Source organism: Bos mutus, chromosome 8, assembly GCF_027580195.1.
Source record: "Bos mutus isolate GX-2022 chromosome 8, NWIPB_WYAK_1.1, whole genome shotgun sequence".
Classification (NCBI taxonomy): Eukaryota; Metazoa; Chordata; class Mammalia; order Artiodactyla; family Bovidae; genus Bos; species Bos mutus.
In genome coordinates this window covers 86,598,025-86,618,827 of record NC_091624.1, presented here as the reverse complement: position 1 = coordinate 86,618,827, position 20,803 = coordinate 86,598,025, and the positions used below count along the sequence as shown (strand labels likewise).

The following is a 20,803-nucleotide window of genomic DNA, read 5'->3' as shown; positions in this document are numbered from 1 at the left end:
AGGGGCAGTTGAACTCAAGACGCAACAGAAAGGACCGGTGGGGTTTATTACACTAATCCTAGTACTTGGGTGGATTTTCCTGATGAGGGGCAAATGGCCCCTCCTAGGAATGTTTCAAGAGGGTCTCTGGCAACCATGAATATGACAAAATTTGGGTAAAGTTATGTTCATGGTTCAAAATCTGGAAGGTACCTGATTCTTTAAATTGTGTTTTATTAAGGATTTTGGCAATTAAAATAGCTACAACACCTTTAAAAAAGTATTCCTTTACCTAACTTGATATAGGTTTGGAGCTATGCCAGTCAGGTAAAGGATAATTACTTACTGTGTTCAATACTTAGATTTAATCTTTAACATTTAAAAATAATTATATGCAGGTCTTAAGACACTCAATTTCAAAAAAGGCTTCCTCAATTTTACTTTTAAGGAAATTTAAAACATTTCTTTTAAACATAAGGCAGAGTTTCAAATCTTTCAAATTTCTGACATACTTAAACCTTGCATTTCAAGTGTTTGGGAATATTAGCATTTTATGGTCCCAAACTTGATAACCATATTAGTTATGCAAAGAGTTGGAGTAATTAGAGTTATGTCTGAAGATCATCTAATTTACTCATGGAATATACTGTAGGAACAAACAATCTCCAGACCCGTTTTCTAATATACACTGGGGAAAGAAACTACATCACACTGGAGCCCTGATTGATATTTATGGCCTTTGGAAAGTTAGCATTTTGTGAGTTTAATCCTGGGAAGGATCTAATGACTTCAGCACTGAGAGCTCATCCAGAGAATCTGGTTGATATATGAAGAAAACCAACAGTTATCTTGATGGAGAAGGTTCTGGGTAGATCTGAGTCATCTTCTAAGCCATGGTAAATAAAGAGTATATGGCACAAGGCCTCAGATTCTAAATTACTTCTAGCCTAGTATCATAAAACAAAAAAATTGAGACTCACATAAATGGACTTTGTTTGACAGACTGAAGGAAATGAGAACAAGGCTCAAATAAATTAAAAGATAAAAAAGGCATTTAGGATGAATAATTTGCATGATTTAGAGATGACTCAGTCATTAAGGGACAGCAATAGTCAACAGAGAGATTTATTGATTCGTTGATCATTCCATGCAACAGTCTTACATTGATTAACTCGACGTAAAGAAACTTGATATAAAGATGAGTAAGTAGGATACAGTCTCTGCCAGTTAGGAGGTCTCAATCTTACGGGCTAGTTGGTTATGAAAACTCATATAAGACAAAGGAAATAAGATGAAAAACAGGTGCAGGAGAGGGGAGGGAGCATCAGCTCCCCTGTGGATTCTCACTGTGGGACTGTTGGTGTTGGTAAAGAGGGGACATGAGACTGCCAAACCTTTCTACCTGCCCAGAACTGAATAAGAGTGCTCCTTCCAAATGCTCCTTCTTTCAGCAACTAAACAAAAACAAAACCTGCTCCCACTGCATTTTGGACTTAGCTGCACTCCTAGTGTTTAGCCTAATGCCCAGCTAATGTTCAATCAATATTTACTGAATCAATGAATCAACAGTACTTAATCTCCAGAAGAACTGTACAAAAAAGATCTTCACGACCAAGACAATCACGATGGTGTGATCACTCACCTAGAGCCAGACATCCTGGAATGTGAAGTCAAGTGGGTCTTAGGAAGCATCACTACGAACAAAGCTAGTGGAGGTGATGGAATTCCAGTTGAGCTATTTCAAATCCTAAAAGATGATGCTGTGAAAGTGCTGCACTCAATATGCCAGTGAATTTGGAAAACTCAGCAGTGGCCACAGGACTGGAAAAGGTCAATTTTCATTCCAATCCCAAAGAAAGGGAATGCCAAAGAATGCTCAAACTACCACACAACTGCACTCATCTCACACGCTAGTAAAGTAATACTCAAAATTCTCCAAGTCAGGCTTCAGCAATACATGAACCGTGAACTTCCAGGTGTTCAAGCTGGTTTTAGAAAAGGGAGAAGAACCAGAGATCAAATTGCCAACATCCGCTGGATCATGGAAAAAGCAAGAGAGTTCCAGAAAAACATCGATTTCTGCTTTATTGACTATGCCAAAGCCTTTGACTGTGTGGATCACAATGAACTATGGGAAATTCTGAAAGAGATGGGAATACCAGACCACCTGACCTGCCTCTTGAGAAACCTATATGCAGGTCAGGAAGCAACAGTTAGAACTGGACATGGAACAACAGACTGGTTCCAAATAGGAAAAGGAGTTCGTCAAGGCTGTATATTGTCACCCTGCTTATTTAACTTCTATGCAGAGTACATCATGAGAAATGCTGGGCTGGAAGAAGCACAAAATGGAATCAAGATTGCCGGGAGAAATATCAATAACCTCAGATATGCAGATGACACCACTCTTATGGCAGAAAGTGAAGAGGAACTCAAAAGCCTCTTGATGAAAATGAAAGAGGAGAGTGAAAAAGTTGGCTTAAAGCTCGATATTCAGAAAACTAAGATCATGGCATCCGGTCCCATCACTTTATGGGAAATAGATGTGGAAACAGTGGACACAGTGTCAGACTTTATTTTTTTGGGCTCCAAAATCACTGCAGATGGTGATTGCAGCCATGAAATTAAAAGACGCTTACTCCTTGGAAGGAAAGTTATGACCAACCTAGATAGCATATTCAAGAGCAGAGACATTGCTTTGCCAACAAAGGTCCGTCTAGTCAAGGCCATGGTTTTTCCAGTGGTCATGTATGGATATGAGAGTTGGACTGTGAGTGCCGAAGAATTGATGCTTTTGAACTGTGGTATTGGAGAAGACTCTTGAGAGTCCCCTGGACTGCAAGGAGATCCAACCAGTCCATTCTAAAGGAGATCAGTCCTGGGTGTTCTTTGGAAGGACTGATGCTAAAGCTGAAACTCCAATACTTTGGCCACCTCATACGAAGAGTTGACTCATTGGAAAAGACTCTGATGCTGGGAGGGATTGGGGGCAGGAGGAGAAGGGGACAACAGAGGATGAGATGGCTGGATGGCATCACCGACTTGATGGAGAGTTTGAGGGAACTCCGGGAGTTGGTGATGGACAGGGAGGCCTGGTATGCTGCAATTCATGGGGTCGCAAAGAGTCGGACACGACTTAGCGACTGAACTGAACTGAACTGAAGCATTACTTCCCTCCTCTTTAAAATGGTAATAACATGACCACTTGTTCATATGAGGATTAAAGGGGATAATATATGTTAAATGCTTACATAGCACAGTGCCTGGCACATAGGTGTTCAATAAAAATTAGCTCATTGCTATTGCTAACATGGGCACTATTACCTCTATTTTTGATGAGATGTGAGGCTTAATTAGTCTAATAAATTAGCCTGTGATTACACAGAAAGTAAATTTGGAAGTCAGATTTCAAACTTCAATCTGTTTCAGTCCCAAACTAAAGCTCCTCCTCGTGTCTCATGCTGCTGCTGATTATCATTTTTTGGGTTTGAGCCTAATCACCCACAGATTGGAAGCTTCTTGAAGACAGGGATTATGACACATACTTTCATATTCACCAAAAGCTGAATTCCAGACCACATGGCAGTCCTATCTTAAAAACTGATTGAACTTATCTGGACTTCAAATGTAAAATGGAATGATTCAACTGCAAGATTTCAAATTCCCTCAGTGAATGCAGTAGCAGAGTTAATACATAATGTAGCTAAATGAATAATGCTTTGTTGAAAATTTACTAAAGAAAGTAAAAATGTTAGTTGCTCAGTTGTGTCCAACTCTCTGTAACCCCATGGACAGTAGCCCATCAGGCTCCTCTGTCCATGGAATTCTCCAGGAAAGAATACTGGAGTGGGTTGCCATGCCCTTCTCCAGGGGATATTCCTGACTCAGGGATCGAACCCAGGTCTCCTGCATTGCAGGCAGATTCTTTACCAGCTGAGCCACTCTAGAAGCTTACTAAAGAAAAGACCTTCTCAGATCCAAATATTTCCCTAAAAACATTTTGAAAGATGTTCAACTTCCAGCCTGAAACCACTATCCATTCAGTTCAGTTCAGCCACTCAGTCGTGTCTGACTCTTTGACACCCCAGGACTGCAGCCTGCCAGGCTTCCTTATCCATCACCATCTCCTAAAGTTTGCTTAAACTCATGTCCATTGAGTCAGTGATTCCATTCAACCGTCTCCTCTCTGTCGTCCCCTTCTCCTCCCACCTTCAATCTTTCCCAGCATAAGGGTCTTTTCCAGTGAATCAGTTCTTTGGATCAGGTACCCAAAGTATTGGAGTTTTAGCTTCAGCATCAGTCATTCCAATGAATACTCAGGACTGATCTCCTTTAGGATGGACTGGCTGGATCTCCTTGGAGTCCAAGGGACTCTCAAGAGTCTTCTCCAACACTAGAGTTCAAAAGCATCAATTCTTAGGTGCTCAGCTTTCTTTATAGTCCAATTCTCACATCCATACGTGACTACTGGAAAAACCATAGCTTTGACTAGATGGACCTTTGTCAGCAAAGTAATTCATTACTTTCATTTAGCATATGTTTATTAACAATATATTCTGTGTTGGTTTCCAAAGCAGTTTTACTACCTAGGAAATCTTAGGATTCTAAATGACTTCTTAGAACAATAATAAACGAAGAGGACACCCACCTAGACTAATGGGTGAGTTTATTAACTCTGTCAAAGAGCAAGCTTATTCACTTGCAGCCAACATAGCCTTTAGATTTATAGTGTATAGATTTCTGAATCTTTGAACATTTGAAAAATATTTCTTTGAGATGTAATTCTCATACTCTAAAATCTACCCATTTAAAGTATAAAATTCAATGGCTTTAATATGTTTGTAAATTGTGAAAACATCACTAAAATTTGTTTAGAATATTTTCATCACTCTCAAAAGAAACCCTGAACCATCAGTAGTCACCCCCTATTCTACTCCAAGTTCCAGCTCTAGGCAACCACTAATTCACTTTTTGTTACATATTTTATTATTGCATTTATATGGAATGTCTTGCCTATTCTCACATTCCATATATATGGGATAATAGAATATGGAATTTTTTACAACTGGCTTTTCTCACTTAGCATGTTTTGAAGGTTCATTTATGTTATAATATGTATCAGTATTTCATGAATTTTTATTGTGGAATAATATTCCATAGTATGATTAGATCACATTTCATTTATCCATTCACCAGTTGATAGGTTGTTTCTGCTTTTTGGCTATTATGAATACTGTTGCTATAAACATGTAAGAACAGGTTTTTTTCTTTTTTGGTGGGTATATGCCTAGGAGTGGAATTGCTGGTTCCCATGGTAACTCTACGCTTAACATTTTGAGGAACTGCCAGGCTGTCTTCCAAAGCAGCTACATGATTCTGTACCACATTTTAAGAGTCAACCCGCACAGAAAGAGGATGTCTAGTCAATGTGAGTGTTGTGATTATCTTCGTGGAATCTTCTCACAGGTAATAAAGTGATTCTCCAAAGTTAGAAATAGCACATGAAGGAAAACTAGGGCAGTTTTTCTTTAGCTACCATTGCTGCAGAAAGCTGAGGCATGGGCTCCTTGAGGGGAGGGCTTGAGTTCCACTCACTGCTATGTACCCCAGGGCATAGCCTAATGACCAACGATAATCATTAAATATTTATCGAATGAATAAACAACTTCAAAAAGTGATATGTGGTTAGGGATAAATTTTGCCCAAAGAGTCTGGACTTGGCCCTTGGCTCCTGGGAGGCACTTTTTAAGCTCTTGTCATTTTCTGACCAATAAGATGTCTTTGTTTGTCTGGGGCCTTGGGCCATGCCAGAGAGTCCAGGCTAGCGGTGTGATTTATGATGAGGGCTTTGAGCCATGTGGTATCAACTCAGGCTCTGGAGGGGCTGGAGATGAAAGAGCTCCACGCATAAGGTCAACCAAGTCTATGTGATGGAGCCTCAATAAAACCTATGGATACCAAGGCTTGGGGGAGTTCCCTGGTTGTCAATAGCCCATGCGTATTGTCACACACTGCTACTGGGAGAAGTAAGTGCCATTCACAACACTCTTCCAGGAAAGGACAAGTAGAAGGTCTGCACTTGAAATCTTCTGGACCCTGCTCTGTGCACCTCTTCCCTTGGCTGATTTTAATTAGTATCCATTGACTGTAATACACTGTAACTGAGTATAACATCTTTTAGTGAGTTATACAAATCCTTCTAGTGAATTATCTAACCTGAGAGTAGTCTTGAGGAGCCTCAACTTGAAGTTAGTGTTAGAAGTGAGGGTAATAAGCGGAAACCCAAACTTTGTAGTTACTAACAGTGCTGAAACACTATTAAAGATGATTTGGTAAAATTTAGTATGTTCGGCATTTCTATAAACAAGAGGCCTAAAGAATCATTCATGAGACAAAGTATTATAGGATGAATACATACTCATACCCCAATCAACAAAGTGGCTCAGATGGTAAAAAATCTGTCTGTAATGCAGGAAACTTGGGTTTGAGTTCTGGGTCAAGAAGATCCCCTGGAGAAGGTGATGTCTACCACTTCAGTATTCTTGCCTGGGGAATTCCATGGACAGGGGAGCCTGGTGGGCTCCATGGGGCCACAAAGAGTAGGAGATGACTAAGTAAACTCACACCTCCCCCAGGGCATACTGATACTCTGCTTCATTATTAGAATATCTTCTCAGAGGAAAGGGTAACATATAATAGAAATAATAGGATTCAAATGATAGCTTTGCCTTTTTTAAGTTGTATGACCTTCTATGAGCCTCAATTTTCTCATTTATAAAATGGAAATAATAAAGATATTATAAAGAAATAATAAAGATATCTCCTCAAATTGGCACAAGAATCACATGCAATATAATGCATTGCATGAATTACACAGCATGAAAAATGATAAACATTGAAAGCTTTTAAGTAATTAGATTCACTCGGCCTTCATCAACTTCACAGAATCTCTTTGGGAAAACAAAATCAATGATTCTATTTTTCCCAGTCCATGCTGAATTTCAAGACAAAACTGAGATGGATATAACTTTCAAAAATTTTTTTATGAAAGCTATGCAAAGAAGGGTTTCCCACCTAAGAAGCGGAATATATCATGATGAAAAAAATTTCTGATACAGCAAAGAAATTCTTTCTATGAGTACAGAGGATATATGAATAAAGAACCCAACTGGGGTGGCAGGTAGAAGATATTATGAGAAGAATGAGACCTGGTGGAGTGTCACTTTCCCTGTCACTTGCTGCTGCTACTAAGTCACTTCAGTCGTGTCCCAATTTGTGCAACCCCATAGTTGGCAGCCCACCAGGCTCCTCTGTCCCGGGATTCTCCAGGAAAGAATACTGGAGTGGGTTGCCATTTCCTTCTCCAATGCATGCATGCATGCTAAGTCGCTTCAGTCGTGTCCGACTCAGTGCGACTCTATGGACAGTAGCCCACCAGGCTCCTCTGCCCATGGGATTCTCCAGGCAAGAATACTGGAGTGGGTTTCCATTTCCTTCTCCTCCCTGTCTCTTACCTGTTCAAATATAGAAGAGACCTCAAGGAACTTCAAAACACTATACATTGTACACTTCAGTTTTTCCTAAAAGTGACAAACACTCAGGTTGACTTGTTATCTAACTGGCATGTGGTCCCAGAAAAGATTACCCTGACAAATTTTTAAACATACATAAACAGGGCTATGATCATATAAACTTGAGGGAAATGCAAGTTTCCATCACAATTAAGAAGACAGAATTAAGAGGGAGGAAGAAAGGACAGGTTTCACTGAGTGACCGTCAGATGGTAGACAGCATGTTGCACATATTATATCATCTCCTTATCTCTGCACCAAACCAACCCCTTGCCTTTCTCCTATGTTCTATCCTAATGAACAGCAGCACCATATGTTGCTTAAACTACAAACTAGAAACTCGAGCATAGTCTTCAACTCTCAATTTTTCTCTCCTATTGTATTTCACCAGTCACCAAGTCCAAATGAATCTGTCTCCTGATTTGTTTTAAAATCTCTTCTTTTAATCCAACTAACTTGGAGCCTGTTCTAATCCACTGCCCTCTGTGCAAATAGAGTACTCTTTCTAAAATACACATCTCACTTTACTTTGCATTTGCTTGAATTATTTCACTGGCACTCTTTGGCTGTTAGTATTATACAATCCCAATCTTCTTATAGGTTATTTAGCTCCTCATGACATAGATCCTGATGTCCAGCCCTTTATTTCTTCAATTCTAGGTGCTAGTTAGGTGTTTCCAGCTACCTCTTCCTCTGAGCATTTCTTGATTCCATGTTTGGTCAAATACCCCTTTGATTTGTCACAGTCTAAATTTATCCCACTGTGGCTCTTACAAATTATTCAAATTATATGTGTGTGTGTGTGTGTGTGTATAGACATGCATGTATATGAACATATATATATATACATTTGTACTATGTAAAAATAAACAAGGATGTATGCTACTGCAGATTGCATTGTGTCTCCAAGGAAAGATGTGTTGAAATTATAACCCTCAGTGCCTGTGAGTGTGATCTTATTTGGAAATAGTGTCTTGGCAGATGTAATTAAGTTAAAATGAGGTCATACTCAATTAGAATGGGCCCTAATCCAATATCACTGATGTCCTTATAAGAAGAGAAAACAGAGACATTGGGAGGAAAGTGCTATGTAAAGAAAGACAGAGACACACAGACCCAGAGGGGAGAGGGCTTTGTGAAGGTACAGAGACTGACAGCCACCCGTAGAAGTTAGGAAGAGGCAAAGATAGATTCTACCCAGAGCCTCAGAGGAAGTAGTGCTCTGTACTTCTAGCCTCCAGAATTGTGGGAGAATAAATGTCTTTTTTTTTTTTTTTTTTTCAAGCCACCCAGTAAAGAAAGCTACCATGTAAAGAAATCTGGGCTTTCTTCTTCTTGAAGGTGACTGATAGAATGCAATTGGAATGCTTCCAGCAGACAAGAAATGAAGTTAAATCTGTATTTTAGAAAGAACACTCCTGTTTTCACTGTAAACTCCTGTTCACAGTTAGGAGAATACAATATAGGGTAATTGTACACTTTCCTGTCCACTTGGTTCATTTCCCCTCTGAGTGTCAGTTCTTTGAGGGTGGGGACTGTGTTTTTTCCCTGTCCATTCATGTATTTCCAGGATCTAGCACAATGCTAGCTCCTAAGTAAATATTTGTTAAATAAACAAACAAATTGAATTTTTCACAATAGCCCTAGAAGGTACCATTCCTGAGAGATGATATTTAATGCTGTAACCTCAGCACCCACCAGACTGTTAGGAGAACAGATATATAATGATGAGAAATTAATTTCTTAAAAGTCAACTAGTAGGTAATAAATAGTTCATCTTTACTGTGTCACGCAAAGGGGAAAAAAAGAGAAGTGATACAGTAAATCTCTAAAGCAATGCCATGCTTCCATGTGGAATTAGATTACAAAACAGAAGGAAAACCAGCCAAGTCCAGGTTTCTGACATCACCACCTTTAGAATAACTGGTAGACATTTGATACTAGTGACTTAGGTCACAGACAGAGATGGAGAAATAATCATTCCATTCAATTCATTTCAAACTACTCACCACAGGAATTATTAAAAATGGAAAGAACTTCTTTGTTAGAACTACGGTTTATTTTTATGTCACCATAGTATAGACATCAAAACTCCATGATCCAAGTTATTGCTTATTTCTTTATTGTGTTATTCATTTTACAACAACATTATATAAGACATTACTTGAATTCTCCTTTTCCTTTATGAAATGCCTTGTTTTCTGAAACAGGACTGTGCAGTATTATAAATATGCAGATTCATTACAAAAGAGTGGGCTTATATTCACACTTTGTCTTTTGATATATGTAGATTAGACATCAACCAATGAATTTCATTAATTATGAAAATAAAACGCACTCTTCTGTATTTGACTTCAAAATAACCTCAAAATTATTTTTAACAGCAGCACATGTTCCATCTGTAAATTTATGCTACTTTTTTTTTCATATTTAAAACAGAAACTGGCTTTGTGCTTTATAACAAATATAAATGGGGTAATTTGGATAATGAAAATAAATGAATAACAGCAGCACTAATAGAGCTGATCCTATTTGTGATGGCTCATTAACTCTGTACAGGACGCAATTCACTGCTCTGGATCAGGAGTTGATAATGGTGCAATGTGGAGCTATTAGCAAAAGACGGTCGCAATAGGAAATTAACAGAAGGTCTGTTCATTTGCTGGAAGTCAGGATCCCTTTCAGTATTATAACCACATTAAACCATGTGCTCAAAAAGGCCATAAAGAAGAAAAAGACAGAAACAACTTGAGTACTACTCCTACCAAAAGCTGCTACTGCTGCTGCTGCTGCTGCTAAGTCACTTCAGTCGTATCCGACTCTGTGTGACCCCATAGACAGCAGCCCACCAGGCTCCCAGGCAAGAACACTGGAGTGGGTTGCCATTTCCTTCTCCAATGCATGAAAGTAAAAAGTGAAAGTGAAGTCACTCAGTCGTGTCCAACTCTTAGCACCCCCATGGACTGCAGCCTATCAGGCTCCTCCATCCATGGGATTTTCTAGGCAAGAGTACTGGAGTGGGGTGCCATTGCCTTCTCCAACCAAAAGTTAGTACTGCTCAAGCACAGAGTATGCACTTTAATGCATTTGATCACATAATCCTCATATCGTGATATGAACTGCCTTCTATCAGGCAGTTCCAGATATTAGCCTCATCTTGCAGATAAGAAAATCGAGGCTCAAGAACTTGCTCAAAGTCATATATAAATGGGTGGTGGAGCTTAGACTCAAACCCAGGCAGTACAACTTCAGAGCACTTGCTCTTAACAATTCATAGATAACAACTGCCTTCTTGGCTCTGCCTTATCTAGTTCAGAAGGATAATAAGCAAACAGAAAGCCCGGTGTTTCTCAGTCCAAGATGCAAGGTGGGGAGAGACACCAACATGACCACTCCTACTGCAGAAAATGCTCAGATTCTAGGGGGGATGGAAAGGGAAGCCTGTGGTTTGAAAAGAGATTCACTAAACCTATTGTTTTCTTGTGTAAATGACCGAATTAAAGCTGGACAAGGTTTTGGCCAGTGGGAGAGGCTGAAGAAATAACACAGAAGGCATAATTTAAAAATGCTGATAAACAGTCATATTCTCTGACCTCTAGCCTGCCATTAAGTAGCTGGTAGATCCTGGGAAAATCACATAACCCAGTGCAGCAATATTTCTCAGGGCTGGGCTAGATAATCTCAATGGCAGTGCTTTCCAAATGCTGGGCTGTGAAGCACTGTTAGTAGCAATTTCTGTGCTCTGGATAAAGGATAAAAAATAAGTACAGAGTAGTAAATTTCTCATAAGACAGACTATATTTAAAGGACCATCCTTCATTTTGAAATCAAGTTCTTATTGCTTTCTTGTTATTAAAATTTCATTTGTGAAATGATGATGGCGATAGTACATTATAGAAGGTCTCCTTTTCTTCTTGAATGTTCTTAGCAGAATAAGAAGCAAGTTACTTTATCTCATTCTATAAACTTTTTTTGAATTGTTACAGAGTTCTGAAGTCCCACACAGGGAACCACCACTTTAATACATTTTGCAAGATGTTCAGGGTATTTCACTTTGTCATAGCACTTGACAGTGTATTAAGCATTTTCACATGAACGATCTCACTCACTGCTCTACAGTTTGCTAGACAATCTTATTTTCCAGAGTAAAAATAGCATTTAGCAAGGGTAAGCAACTTGATCAGCATTACATAGACAGATCATTAAAGAAAATTCAGATTCTAATCTGTGTCTTTTGACTTTAAATCCTGCCTGCTCTTTCATCAGTAAAGTGATTCATAAATCTGGCCAAACAACTAAGGTCATAAGGAGAATGTTTTAAAAACATCAAATGGATAAATCTGAATTTCTGGAGGACACAGCCTAAGAGTTGCATCTTTTAAGAGCTCTCCAAGTGATTCTGGAAGGCAGTCAAGTTTGGGGACCAGTACTCAACATCACACTGCCTCTGTCTACTCAGTTTTACCAGGAGCAATAAGGGCTTAAGAGTCAGAGCTGGGTATTTCTGATTGAGTCCTATCACCTACTTGAGCCTCATCCTTCACCTGTGAAAAGAGAATAATGTCATCTAATATGCAGAGCTGTAAAATACATGAAAAGTGCCTAGATGTGGTAGTTACTAAAAATGGCAGATATTTTATTATTATGATTAATATTTATATTACTACTGCTATTAGAATGAATATACTGCCTGATATGATGCTTGATAGTACTGAGTAAGAATAAGGTATCTCTTATAAGGAGTAATGATTCTAACATTTTCCTGAAGCAAATTCACTACAAATATGGAAAACCCCCTCATTTATGACTTTTGGAACTCCCAGCAGGTCCCAGTTCCCTCCTCTGTGAATAGTAATATCTGTAGATTACTTTTGTCTCTTGAAGTCTAAGTCACCATAGTTTTATTTGAGTTAAAGTCTCAAATGGTTTTGAGGGAGTGGATTTTTGTTGAGTATTAGACAGGCATAACTGGAATAACTGGTATTTAAAAGTGACAAATGTCTTAGTTATGCTGCTATTTTCTATCATGGTAAGACGCTCTCCAAAGCTAGATATTTGCTTCTGTGGAGTTTATAATTCATATCTGCCTAGCATCAAAAATATTTGAAGCAGCTTACAAAAAAAAAAAAAAGTGATAATAAAAGACTTCCCTGTGGTCCAGTGGTTAAGAATCCATCTGTCAATGCAAGGGACACAGGTTTGATCCCTGGTCTGGGAATTAAGAACCCATATGTCATGGGGCAGCTAAACCCATGTGCCACAACTATTGAACCCACGCACTCTAGAAACCAGTGCTCTGCAACAAGAGAAGCCACATTGCTATGAGACACCTGTGCACTGCAGCTAGAGAATGGCCTCCACTTGCTATGACTAGAGAAAGCCCATGCAACAGTGAAGACCCAGTGTGGCCAAAAAATAACAAAGTGAGGTCAGAGACAGAGCTGAGCATTCCCAATAAATGGGGTAAAAATGGAGGAGAAGGGAATATGGGGCAGAGAAGATGATTTTTTTCAGGAAACCAGGAGACGTTCTTTATAGAAACTGCATATTTCAATAAGCATTAAGATTTTTGACAGCGTTTTAAAAATCATGAAAAATTTTTTTCTGAATGTTTCTTACCACAAACCACAAATACTAATCACCAATATACAGCTACAGCCTGAATAAAGGAATTTTTTTCTAAGTAGAATGGAATTTATGTATGTCCACTCTTTATAGGAAGCAGTGAGGGCTTTTCTTTTGGTGACTAATTTCACTCTTCTCCTTCTTAAAGAGTATATACTGCATTTAAGTACTCCATCTTTATTTCTCTATCATCATTCTTTTGGTAGATAAACAATTATTTCTTCATTTTGACAATGTTGTGTGTGTGTTAATTGCTCAGTTGTATCTGACTCTATGCGACCGAATAGACTTCTCTGTCTATGGGAATTCCCAGGCAAAAATACTGGAGTGCGTTGCCATTCCCTTCTGCAGGGGTCTTCCCCACCAAGAGACAATGTTACAATTTTTATCTGCAAAGTTATGCACATTTTTAGGATTGTTATCCACACATTTATAGATTGTTAGCTTCTATCATATTCTTCTCTTATTGGGGTCTCTTTCTATTTCTTCCCTCCTTTTTATAAAATGCAAGTAGGTTTTAATCATGAAAACACATAGGCTATTATGGTAGTGGTAACAAGGATCCAAAATGATATCCCTTATACATTCGTAATAAAAGTGGTAGTTTTTGATTCCCTGAGCACAATTAATTTGATGTATTTCTCTTTGTTTATAAAAAACTATTCCCCTGCTCTTATCATGGTCAAAATGAAAACTTCTTCCTGGTTTTAGGCATTGTTTCCTTTCTGTTCCTGCTGTCACTGGCCTGGTCCAGGCTCATGCTTTTCTTCACCTTGGCTGCTCTAAGAGTCTCTTTTTCAGCTGGTCTCCTTACTTCCAGGGGTCCACTTTGAGCATCCTATAACTGTAGCTATACTCAACTTTCTAAAAAGAGCTTGGATTGTCTATTTTCCACCAAAACTCTTTCTTCGCCACCCACTGTTGACCATAATCCTGTCTACCATTCAAGCCACCATGATTTACTCCCCAAATACCTTTCTCGCTTCTTACTGTGTAGCTGGGGATATTCTGCTACTTGCTAGTACCTAGATGCAATCTGAACTTTACCATCTCCTTTACCCTACTATTGCCTCTAACAAGACAAGTAAAGGAAGAAAATAATAATAACCGATTACAATTTCCATGTATAAGTCACCATTCTTTTCAGATATTCTGTAATTTACATTTGCCCCCAAATCTAACAAGTCACACTTTTAAGAATCAAAGTTGGGGAGGCATATTTACTGTTGCTTCATTTGCCAACATACATGAAGCCAGTTGGCAGGATTAATCTGGAAAGCAAGAAGCCCTACTGAATTTCTATGCAACAAAAACAAATGAAACCTAATTTGCCAGCCTATCTTGTTTATTTTGGTTCATTCATCAGTGTAATATAGTACGTACAACTTTGGACTAGATATCAAGAGACCTGAAATTTCTGCCATGACCAACCATAAAACTTGCAGAAAGTCACACAAACTTTCTGGTCCCTCATTTTTCCTCACTGACAAAATGGAAAACTGTCTTGGTTTGTTCAAACAGTATACATACAAAAGAAACTATTATTATTATTATTATTAGTTGCCATTCCCAACAACACAATCCCTTTTCTGTATCTATTTGGTTTACAATTCTATCATTCCCAAAGCTTTTGCATCTTTCATAATTCCATCTCAACAGAAACTGAGAGTCTTAGAGCAAGAAACTAACACCAAATATCACAAATGATATTCAAATATACCGCTTTTTAGGTTGTTGATTAGATCACCTCTTGGGCTTTTCCCAGCTTTAAAGCAGTAAGATTCTATATTCAAATTCATATCTGAAATTCACATGAAACCTTCAGATAGGTAAATATCACTCCATTTTGTTACCTAAGAAGTGCTTGGACTTGCCACAATTTCCCTGCCTTATGATTCCAGACCTCATGAAGGCTTAATATGTCTGTGTCCCTCTCACATACACAGAACCTTGTAGGGCATCTCATATTTTTTGTTGTCATTTGCACTATAGTTACTCCTTTTACATCTAAATAGAGTTAGGTTTTAAAGAAACGTGAGTTTGAAGCAACAAATTACTGAAACACATTTTAAGTTTATTCTTATACTGCTAATTGTGATATCTGAAATTCTGAAGACATAAAAATTTCAAACAGTGTCTTCATGGGAGAGGCAAAGATTCTCAAAATGTCTACTTTGTGAAATATAACATTATATGGTGAAGCATAGCACAGAGGACACTGTAGCAACTGCTTGTTCCTGAAACTTGGCTTGTCATCCTAATCCAAAGCATAGACTTTGAAATCAAGACAGCAAACATACTAACTCTCCCTCATTTTACTAACTCCCCACTAAAGTTGTTGGAGTTTAGTTGCTAAGTCATGTCCAACTTTTCGCGGCCCCATGGACTGTAGTCTGCCAGGCTCCTCTGTCCATGGGATTCTCCAGGCAAGAATACTGGAGTGCGTTGCCATTTCCTTCTCCAGGGGATCTTCCCAACCCAGAGACTGATTCTGTGTCTCCTGCATTTTTTACTGCTGAGCCTCTGGATAAGCACCTCCCCCACCTCCTCCACTAAAGTAGACATTGATAAATTTACACCAAAAATCAAACCTTTTTGCTATTTCCATTTAAAAGATTTTTCTGGCTGAAATTTCGACCTGAAAGTTGGCACTGGCATGCCTTTTCCTACAGTTGTCTAAATTTTCAATAAAATTGTAGTCCTGATAAAGAAACAACAAATTCTCCTGCAGTATACTTGGAGATTTTAGAAGAAATCTTACCTAAGAAACTCTGAAGCTACAAGTAAATGAAAGTTGATGCCTCCAAATACAGATACACATACACGCACATGCGTGTGTGTGCACACAAACACACCATTATTTCAGGAACAACCAAAGTAGAGGTAACTTCAAAATCTAGTACAAAAGTGATATAAAATATTGAAGAAATTTTATTCTTCTATATTCAAGTGAGACATCAGGAAAGAAAAACTCTAGCTCACTTTTCCTTAACATAAAATAAAGCTCTTAAAGTTTTAACTGATGTTGAACCTCAATTTTCCAATGGGTCATCATTTATCAACTCTAGAAAAAGTAACACTATTCAGATAGCAGGACTACACAAAAGCTGTTGACATAAATCCCTCCAGAAAAATAGAATGCAAAGAAGCTGGCACTTACTTGGCACAAACCACTGATGCACATGTCCAAAGATTCTGTGTAGCAACGAGTCCCATCTAAGACTTTAGGTGCAAGTTCAACAACCAGGGCTGTTCCTTTGGCCTGACACTTGAGGGAACATGGGTTGTCAGGGTCATTAGACACAGGAAGCCATTCATAAAACTGGCCATGGTATTTGACATCATTATGAGCTGAGCACTGCTGTGCTCGGAAATCACCTGCTTCTGGCGGACAGTCCTGGAGAAGAAAAAGAAGGGTGGGAGAAGCATAGGTTAAAAGAAAAGCCTCAAACAGAAACCTAGAGCAGCAGAATGCTCCAAGTCATAGGAAACAAAGTAAATGTTCTATCACTACAGATGGATCCTCTCATACCATCTGAAAGGTCATATGATTATTTGGCTCTCAAAATGTAGAAATTTGAGAAAGTCATCAGCTTGAAGTATATTTTCAGATAGAAGTAAAATGGGAAAGAAACCAGCTTGAAATAGATCTGATGGATACTAGCCCACCAGGCTCCATTGTCCAGGGGATTTTCCAGGCAAGAATACTGAAGTGGGCTGTCATTTCCTACTCCTGGGGATCTTCCTGACCCAGGGATCAAAGCTGTGTCTTCTGCATTGCAGATAGATACTTTACCAGAGCCAACACCTGATTACTTCGTTATCCTTTTTAAGAGTTCTCTTTAACAAGGTTTTTTCCTCTGAAAATCTATTTACATGTAAATAAGCATTGGGAGAATTGCATTATGTTATTTTACAAAATGAACACTATCTCTTTTCTCAAATTTCAGTGTTACTGCAAGCATGCTAAGTTACTTCTGCTGCTGCTGCTAAGTCGCTTCAGTCGTCTCCGACTCTGTGCGACCCCATGGACTATAGCCTACCAGGATCCTCCATCCATGGGATTTTCCAGACAAGAGTACTGGAGTGGGGTGCCACTGCCTTCTTCAAAGTTGCTTCAGTTGTGTCTAAATCTTTCCTACCGTATGAGCTATAGCCAGCCCACTGGGCTCCTCCGTCCATGGGATTCTCAGGCAAGAACACTGGAGTGGGTTGCCATGCCCTCCTCCAGGGGATGTTCCCAATTCAGGGATCGAACCCACGTCTCTTACATCTCCTGTGTTGGCAAGTGGGTTCTTTACCACTAGTGCTCATTGCTACTAAGCAGCATATAAGGCTCTAATATTTCAGAAGGCATAACTTCTTTCTAGGCCAAACTGGGTGTAAACAACTAAAGACTTATTTCAGATGATATTAAATTAGCTCAAAATACAATATAAATTCTGAAAGGCATTTCATTGTTAGTATCATATACATTTTGAGAGTGAATAAGATATAGAATTAAAGAAAAAGGATAATTTTTATTGTATTTTACAGATACATAGGTACTCAATAAGGCTTAAGTGATTATGAATATTGTATGAAAAAAAGTTAATGGTCATTAAACAAGTCAATATGTGTGTGTCGCACTTTGTTGTGATAGGTAATCAGTTGTGAGAAATAAAACAAAATCCACAATCTGCAATCCTACGCTATAAGTCACAAAACAATAGATTGTATGATGTAGCACAAGTTCTCTAAACTTACATGTTTTAATACCAGCTCCTTTCAGACCCATGTATTCCAAGATAAGAGCATAAACTAATTTAATATTTATTATTCATGAACTCATGTTCCAAAGACAATATCGCAACTTGCCCAGTTTACAAATCCTACCATTCTCCAACTAGACTTCATTAATTAGCTTCCATCCTGAAACAACCCTGTGACTAACTATGACCCCCAAACTCTGCACATCTTCTTCCCTAAACTACCCACTTGAGAAATTACAGACTGTCAAGGTGCTCTTCCCCCTTGTTTAGCAAGTTTAATAAAATCAGCTTTATAAAATTAACATATTTCCCAGGTGGCTGCTGCATGGGTGGCTTCCATGGTTGAACTGAGAGTGTAACTGATAATTTTTAAGTAAAGCATTTTCAGTTGCATAATACCTGTCACTCTAAGAATCACTTAATTACTCAGCAGTATAGAAGAAATGTGGTCTGTGGACGGACTAACACCTAAAAAAGATGTTCTTTTCATTATACGGGACTGGAATGCAATAATAGGAAGTCAAGAAACACCTGGAGTAATTGGCAAATTTGACCTTGGAGTACAGAATGAAGCAGGGCAAAGGCTAAGAGTTTTGCCAAGAGAACGCACTGGAAATAACAAACACCCTCTTCCAACAACACAAGAGAAAACTCTACACATGGACATCACCAGATGGTCAACACTGAAATGAGATTGATTATAGTCTTTGCAGCCAAAGTTGGAGAAGCTCTATACAGTCAGCAAAAACAAGACCAGGAGCAGACTGTGGCTCAGATCATGAACAACTTTTGCCAAATTCAAACTTAAATTGAAGAAAGTGGGGAAAACCACTAGGCCATCCAGGTATGACCTAAATCAAATCCCTTACAATTATACAGTGGAAGTGAGAAATAGATTTAAGGGCCTAGATCTGATAGAGTGACTGATGAACTATGGACGGAGGTTTGTGACACTGTACAGGAGACAGGGATCAAGACCATCCCCAAGAAAAAGAAATGCAAAAAAGCAAAATGGCTGTCTGGGGAGGCCTTCCAAATAGCTGTGAAAAGAAGAGAAGCAAAAAGCAAAGGAGAGAAGGAAAGATATGCCCATTTGAAAATGCAGAGTTCCAAAGAATAGCAAGGAGAGATATAAGAAAGCCTTCCTTGGTGATCAGTGCAAAGAAATAGAGCAAAACAATAAAATGGGAAAGACTAGAGATCTCTTCAAAAAAATTAGAGATACCAAGGGAACATTTCATGCAAAGATGGGCTTGATAAAGGACAGAAATGGTATGGACCTAACAGAAGCAGAAGATATTAAGAAGAGGTGGCAAGAATACACAGAAGAACTGGACAAAAAAGATCTTCATGACCTAGATAATCATGATGGTGTGATTACTCACCTAGAGCCAGACATCCTAGAATGTGAAGTCAAGTGGGACTTAGGAAGCAACACTACGAACAAAGCTAGTGGAAGTGATGGAATTCCAGTTGAGCTATTTCAAATCCCGGAAGATGATGCTGTGAAAGTGCTGCACTCGATATGGCAGCAAATTTGGAAAACTCAGCAGTGGCCACAGGACTGGAAAAGGTCAGTTTTCATTCCAATCCCAAAGAAAGGGAATGCCAAAGAATGCTCAAACTACTGCACAATTGCACTCATCTCACACGCTAGCAAAGTAACACTCAAAATTCTCCAAGCCAGGCTTTAGCAATACGTGAACCATGAACTTCCAGATGTTCAAGCTGGATTTAGAAAAGGCAGAGGAACCAGAGATCAAACTGCCAATATCCGCTGGATCATAGAAAAAAGAAGAGAGTTCCAGAAAAACATCTATTTCTGCTTTATTGACTATGCCAAAGCCTTTGACTATGTGGATCACAATAAACTGTGGAAAATTCTGAAAGAGATGGGAATACCAGACCACCTGACCTGCCTCTTGAGAAACCTGTATGTGGGTCAGGAAGCAACAGTTAAAACTGGACACAGGACAACAGACTGGTGCCAAATTGGGAAAGGAGTATGTCAAGGCTGTATATCATCACCCTGCTTATTTAACTGATATGCAGAGTACATCATGAGAAACACTGGGCTGGATGAAGCACAAGCTGGAATCAAGATTGCCAGGAGAAATATCAATAACCTCAGATATGCAGATGACACCATCCTTATGGCAGAAAGTGAAGAGGAACTCAAAAGCCTCTTGATGAAAGTGAAATAGGAGAGTGAAAAGTTGGCTTAAAGCTCAACATTCAGAAAACTAAGATCATGGCATCTGGTCCCATCACTTCATGGTAAATAGATGGGGAAACAGTGGAAACAGTGTCAGACTATTTTTTGGGGGCTCCAAAATCACTGCAGATGGTGACTGCAGCCATGAAATTAAAAGATGCATACTCCTTGGAAGCAAAGTTATGACCAACCTAGACAACATATTAAGAAGCAGAGACATTATTTTGCCAACAAAGGTCTGTCTAGTCAGTGCTATGGTTTTTCCAGTAGTCATCTATGAATGTGAGACTTGGACTATAAAGAAAGCTGAGCACCTAAGAATTGATGCCTTTGAATTGTGGTGTAGGAGAAGACTCTTGAGAGTCCCTTGGACTGCAAAGAGATCCAACCAGTCCATCCTAAAGGAGATCAGTCCTGAGTGTTCACTGGAAGGACTATGTTAAAGCTAAAACGCCAATACTTTAGCCACCTGATGCAAAGAGCTGACTTTTGAAAAGACCCTCATGCTGGGAAAGATTGAGGGCAGGAGGAGAAGGGGATGACAGAGGATTAGATGGTTGGATGGCATCACTGACTCAATGGATATGAATTTGAGTAAACTCTTGGAGTTGATGATGGACAGGGAGGCCTGGTGTGTTGTGGTCCATGGGGTTGCAGAGTCG

The 20,803-nt window shown here is 39.0% G+C and overlaps 1 protein-coding gene across 2 annotated transcripts in view; it reads right to left on the bottom strand.

The window, feature by feature from the left end:
* Window positions 1-20,803, bottom strand: part of ADAMTSL1 (ADAMTS like 1) — a 495,660-nt gene that overhangs the window by 354,060 nt on the left and 120,797 nt on the right. For both annotated transcript variants that reach the window (XM_005889557.2, XM_070375945.1), the window contains exon 4: window positions 16,336-16,572. In XM_005889557.2, the coding sequence (XP_005889619.2) occupies window positions 16,336-16,572 (237 nt within the window). The remainder of the gene's footprint in view (window positions 1-16,335; window positions 16,573-20,803) is intronic.